The sequence below is a fragment of the Lathyrus oleraceus genome, chromosome 1 (genome assembly GCF_024323335.1).
Source record: "Lathyrus oleraceus cultivar Zhongwan6 chromosome 1, CAAS_Psat_ZW6_1.0, whole genome shotgun sequence".
Classification (NCBI taxonomy): Eukaryota; Viridiplantae; Streptophyta; class Magnoliopsida; order Fabales; family Fabaceae; genus Lathyrus; species Lathyrus oleraceus.
Window position 1 is genome coordinate 345219968 of NC_066579.1, and position 5981 is coordinate 345225948.

At 33.7% G+C, this 5981-nt stretch overlaps 1 protein-coding gene across 2 annotated transcripts; it reads right to left on the minus strand.

Moving 5' to 3' along the window:
• Positions 1–1266: 1266 nt before the first annotated feature.
• On the minus strand, positions 1267–5735 carry LOC127135769 (uncharacterized). Of its 2 annotated transcripts, XR_007808658.1 has the most exons (10): positions 5324–5735; positions 4971–5229; positions 3929–3981; positions 3568–3604; positions 3429–3494; positions 3195–3299; positions 2958–3111; positions 2813–2889; positions 2557–2713; positions 1267–1865 (listed from the first exon to the last, which is right to left on the minus strand). XR_007808658.1 is itself a non-coding variant. In XM_051062410.1 (9 exons), the coding sequence occupies exons 1-9, from the start codon at positions 5419–5421 to the stop codon at positions 2648–2650; spliced, it is 915 nt and encodes a 304-aa protein (XP_050918367.1). In that variant the 5' UTR covers positions 5422–5735; the 3' UTR covers positions 2363–2647. The 2 variants fall into 2 exon arrangements, 1 of the variants encoding a protein (XP_050918367.1); XM_051062410.1 differs by lacking the exon at positions 1267–1865 and having other exon boundaries at positions 2363–2713.
• Between the last annotated feature and the right edge of the window lie 246 nt (positions 5736–5981).

Consider the following 5981-nt stretch of genomic DNA (forward strand, 5'->3'; position numbering starts at 1 on the left):
CCAACAACAGATCTTGATGTCAACACTTCTCCACATACCTTGATTTGATTCACCAGTTTCATAACCTTGGTGAAGAAATCAGTTATGCTTTCATTGTCTTCCATCTGAAGCAATTTATATGTTCTTTTGTGAGTTTGTAACCTCACCTCTTTCACCTTCTCTGTGCCTCCAGACGATTTCTCCAAAATTTCTCATGCTTCTTTCGCTGACTTTGCATCACCAACCTTTTCAAAGTTATCTGCATTAACACATTGATGGATTATAAAGAGAGCTTTATAATCTTTCTTCTTCAATTCTTTATGTGCATCCTTTTCGCGGTTTCTACAAGCGTTGCTACTCCTTCCTTCACAAGATCCCAAAGATCTTGATAACAGAACACAACCTTTATCTGCTTGCACCAATTCTCATAATTGTTGTTCTTGAGAATCGGAAGATTTGCTGGAAAATACCCATTTGAATGATTCGTTGTCATGGTGATTTTCTTCCCACTAATCGATTAACCGGAGCTCTTGATACCAGATGTTGGAAATCCCCCAAAAGCTATGGAAAATTTCAATCAATCTTGATGAACAGGATTGTTATTATCCACACAATAGCAATAAAAAGAAAGGAACAATGGAGAAAGAGAGAGTGTATAGAACGATGAAGGAGAAGAGTAATATAATTCTGCAGAGTTTCTTTATGCCCACAAATTGTGGAAAACTTCTTATTCACTTTGCAACTGCAAAATACTGTGAATACAATATTATGAATACTCTAATCACCTCTATTACAAAAATAAGGGTTACTCCCTCTATTTATAGATTTATGTTAACTTGGACCTCAAGTCAAAACCCAAAACTATAAAAGCCCAAAATTATAAAAACCTAAAATAGCTAACACTACTCAACACACTATATGGTTCGACACTTCCTTGCTTCTGTCGAGCAACCTGCTTCGACACAAGGAATTACAATTTAACATTATCTTGTATATGTGAGATTTTGGAGATTTATCTTCGGTACCATTCTTATTCTCTTATTTCAGCTATACATCTCCGGAACCTCTCCTTATACAGACAGAAAATAAAACCTATGTGTTTTGTTTAGCAATAAAATACCCATAGTTGTATCTCCGAAATAAAATTTTATTTTATTCTAGGGTGACACTCATTTAATGTATCATAAGATGGTGCAAGAGTGTATCCGAAGATGCATCTCCAAAATTTAAATATAATTTTAGATTTTTTATATGGTGTTTTTCGGTCATTGGATTGGATAAGAAATTCCCAATAATATATATACATATTCAATTTAAATTATAATTTTTAAGTCCTATCAACTAGTCCCGAGACCCTCTGCAACGGGTCAAGTTGTACTGACCCAAAATTAGCTTGACTCTTTTGATAATTCAACAAATATTATACTTCTTTCTATTAGATACATAACCGACTAGTTTTCTCTGGATTGCAACATGATAGGTTCAAATCTTGGACATGTTTGTTATGCAAGTAAGTTGTTCGATGAATTTCCCAACCAGAATTTGTTTATGTGGAATGGTATTATTAGAAGTTATTCAAGTAATATGTATAAGAATGTCATTGAGATGTTTAGACGGGTGAGATTGCATCAAGATAGGTTCACTTTTCCTTGTGTGCTTAAAGCTTGCTGTGAGTTGTTGGATTTCGGTTTGAGTTGCTTAGTTCATGCACAAATAATTGTTCAGGGATTTGGGTCGCATGTGTTTGTGCAGAATGGTCAGAATGGGGATGCTTGGGAACTGTTGAAAATGTTCAGTCAAAGGAGAAATAATGGTGCCACGAGAAGAGATTGAGTTGTTGATAAAGCTGAAATTGTTCTTGATGATGATGGAAGATATCAAGTTTTCTGCATAAACACATAACAAATAAAATAACAGCAGATTAATTAACATAATAACTTAATGGCTTGGTGTTTAAATGCTTGCTAATGTTTTCAATTGTCCCAAATCCCATCAGGACCGGTTTTTGCTTTTTTTTTTATAAGCTTGTTTTAGATTAACTTTAATAAGCTCAAGATAGGTTATAAATACAGTTTATGGAAAAACTTTGTTTTCTATGTGATTAATAAATTTGAAAGAAAACAAAAAAAAAAGTATATATACAGTTTATTGCCAGATTGAACAAACAATTTTACTTCAACTTAATTGTTACGTATTTGTTGAAGAAACACTTAATTAATGCTAATGCAAGTTATTTAATAGATGATTTAGTTTGGTGGAACCAATTACTTAATTGTGCTAATGCGAGTTATTTTATGGTTTAGTTTGTGGAACCAATTAAAGGGTTACCTAATTGTGCTGGGAAATGTTATGGAAGAATATGATCATGTAACTGCAAGAACACTAAAATAAAAAACACATATCCTTGCTCTTGTTCTGTTTCATTAATCATTTTACAATCCAAATGTATTTGAATATGCTTATCATCAAATTCAATAAAAGGAAGAATACAAGACACCAGAAAAAATACACAATGGAAGACATCCATATATTAAAAGATGGACACCTACACACATTTACATAGACTATAAGGTATACCTTGAATTTGATTTACAGAGGAACTGAAGCAGTTGAACTTTGAAATATGCAACTCCTTTGAATTGAATTATAAGTCACTATCTTTTGTAATTTACATCTGTAAACGTAGCAAGTATGTTTCCTCTAATAACAATCGGGAATTGGCAGATTCTACCATCTGAAAAAGAAGACGAAGCTGCCACAGTCATTGATTGCACAAGAAGCAACAATCTGTTGCAGAAATTGGAAATATAGATGAACCAACAAATTACATTACCTCAAAGCCCATCTTTTGGTACAATAATTGTCCAGGCATGTTATTTCTGTCAACATGCACATATACTTGCCTCACACCTGTTAAATGAATCCATGAATATATCGAACATAAACTAGAGTTACTCCAACTTAAATGTTTATACTACCATTAGATTTTGCAGATTCAAAAGCAAAAAACATCATGTTGCTTGCGATTCCTTGTCGGCGAGCCGATTTGGCAACACATAAGTTAGCAATGTAACCGTATCTACTTGGTGGTGTCCTGTTTGTGCTGCAAGAAAAAGGTGTCTTAACTCGTTCCTGCATAAATGATGACTAAATCATGAGAAACATAAACACCATCGGTCTAGACAGAATAGGAGATGAGAAAGAATGTGTAGTACCCCGGGAAAAGTCTCTCCTTGCAGCAAATACCGGATATTTAAATCAAGTGTTCCTACAACACTTTTTATTATCGAGCGCTTAACATTCTTCTGCTCCTTCCTCACCTGATAAACTTGACTCCAAACACCGTTAGTCGAAAATATACTCAAGAGCTCAACAGATAATGTTAAAGTAATACATTTTTCAACCAGGACTTTTCAACTACATCAGAATCTAAGATGAGATTGATTTACCGCGATAATGCAAGCACAGCTATCCCCATTTTGAGCCTTGCACCGCCTTTTTACCGCATTAAATTCCTAAACAATTCATGTTAAAATTTTCAAGACTATATGCAGTGCTCACTGAGGAAATTAATTTGTCAACTCGTACCTGCTCGGCGAATTTCCTTTTGTAGATATCAACATATCTGGAGAAAAAAAAAACATCATGCCAATTATTACCACCAAAATTTAGATCTATTGTGAGTCAAGCCAGATGAATTACACCCACCATTGGCAGGGTCATTCATACTTCTTCCTACATTCTACTGTTAATTAAATCGAAATTTTGACATTATGCATCTTGATCTGGTTCATCGTCTGTTCTCAATACAAGTGTTAAAATCTGCTCAATGCATATTTTGCACAACAATTAAATATGCTTCAATGAAAGGAACAAAGTGTTTCTATCCATTCTTCAGAATCCTTATTTATGAAAGAATATTTTCTTTCAGATATGTGCTGTATCATACCTTTCATATGTTCGATTCTCCCAATGACTTTCTGCCCTTAGCCAGGCTGCTGTCTACCACAGAATTCAAAAACATACAAATAAATAAAAGAAAATGCTATTTTTGTACAATTTAATCTCACAAAAGTACAAATGAATGGTAAAGGATTGGTTGAAGGTACATAAGAGGAGTAAGCACTTATAAAACAATTTTTCCTTTCACTCCAACATTTTGTTAAGCTTTTTTCTTTTCATCCTCAATTACTAAATATGATTACTTATCAATCTACCATTAAAAGACACACCAAGTGAATTGACATTTCAGTTCATGAAATTGTAGAAATGTAGCCATTGAAATTAACAATCAAACATCACATTAGTTCTTTCAGATTGGTCTATTTAATCTCTAATACTACCCTAAGAGAAGAGTAGTCAATCCCGAATAGCAGCATGGAGCGACCGACTCCAAAAATGGAATAGCAGGATAGCATATAGCGGGACGGCCGCTATTTGATCATTTTTTGGACAAATTACATGAATAATAATTATAAACACATGAAATGCACAGGGAAGAACAAAGTGCAAAGAGAGGTGAAGGAACTTGTGATTTTTCTTTGGAAAAGTGCAAAAAGTCGTGAAGTAAGGTTAGGGTTGAGTCTCAACTCAAATTTGATTGAAAAACCCAAAATGACTCTTTAAACGTTTTAAATTTAAGGCGTAGTTTCAGCTTTTTTCGTAAGGGAAAAGGATAGGAGGACAGAAACAGCTTCAGGCCGCGAACCGCTCCGCCCCGTTACCTGCTATTGACCCTATAGCGGCCGCTATGGTGTTATGCACTACTAAGGCTCTTTCCATAGTAGCTGGCCTCCACTCCGCTATAGCTGGATAGCAAGAGTATTAATATGATCGAAAATTTTCAATTTCAAACATCATTTTACTAAAATTTCCTTAATTTCAAGACTAAATTGATTAACCCTACAATTCCAGACACTAAATTATTATTAACTATAAACTAAACACACTCCTAATACTTTTTCATCTCCCCAACAGTTCATAAAACATACCCAATACTCTTCATCAAGCACAGCATCTCTAGCTACAAATTGCCCAAACTCAAACCTATTTTCTCGAATCAATTCATAATCCGACGGCTGCAACCGATCGAATCGAAGACCGTCGGAGTTCAAACTTTCTTCTACTTTAGGAACAGGCGAGATTGAAAGCTGCACCGAGACCGAGAGTTCATCCTTCTTCTTCTTATTCTTCATATCACTATTACTATTCACTGTTGGCGAAAATCTCGAATCCATAGACCTATTATTCCTATCCAATAACAATTAACAAACACAAAATTTCAAAAATTAATAAAAATCATTTAGGAAAAAACAAAAAACTAAGAAATTGAGATGAAACTTACATAGTCCATGAAGCGGTAATTTTGGTGCAATTGAAAATGCAAATACGAAATTCAGGTTTTTGAATTGAAAAAGTTGACATAGGAGACATGAATTTCATCTAGGTTAGTGAAAAATGGAAGAAAAAATAAAATAAAGGTTTAAATAAGGGATTTAATGGTGTTTGGTGAAAGTGAAAAAGTAGCATAAAGTATTGGGAAGAAGAACGTGGTTTTGCTTTAGACGGTGTTGTTATTCGCCGGCGCGGATTTGATGACATCACCGGCGGGGACGGTCAGAAAGTGAGAATTAATGGAATGGATAAATGTGTCTATCCATTTTATTTCAACTATATCTAACCACGTAGGCTTTCTGTTTTCAACACCGTACCTAATTTTTTTGACAATATATGAACCAATTTATTTATATCAAAATTAGGTGAATGGGTTTCTAAATTTGGTTGGATATGTAGATATGATGAATTTATGAATATTTAGTTTATAATAAAATTAATATAAAGATATATAGATATTAAAAATTGGATAAGGAATAGTACATATATAACTAAACTTCAATGAACAATATATGGACAGATATTTATGTTTGGTAAGAAATGGCACATGATAATAGATGAACTTGTTAACCGCGGATAAGATTAATGATTTTTTTTGACAAACTTTT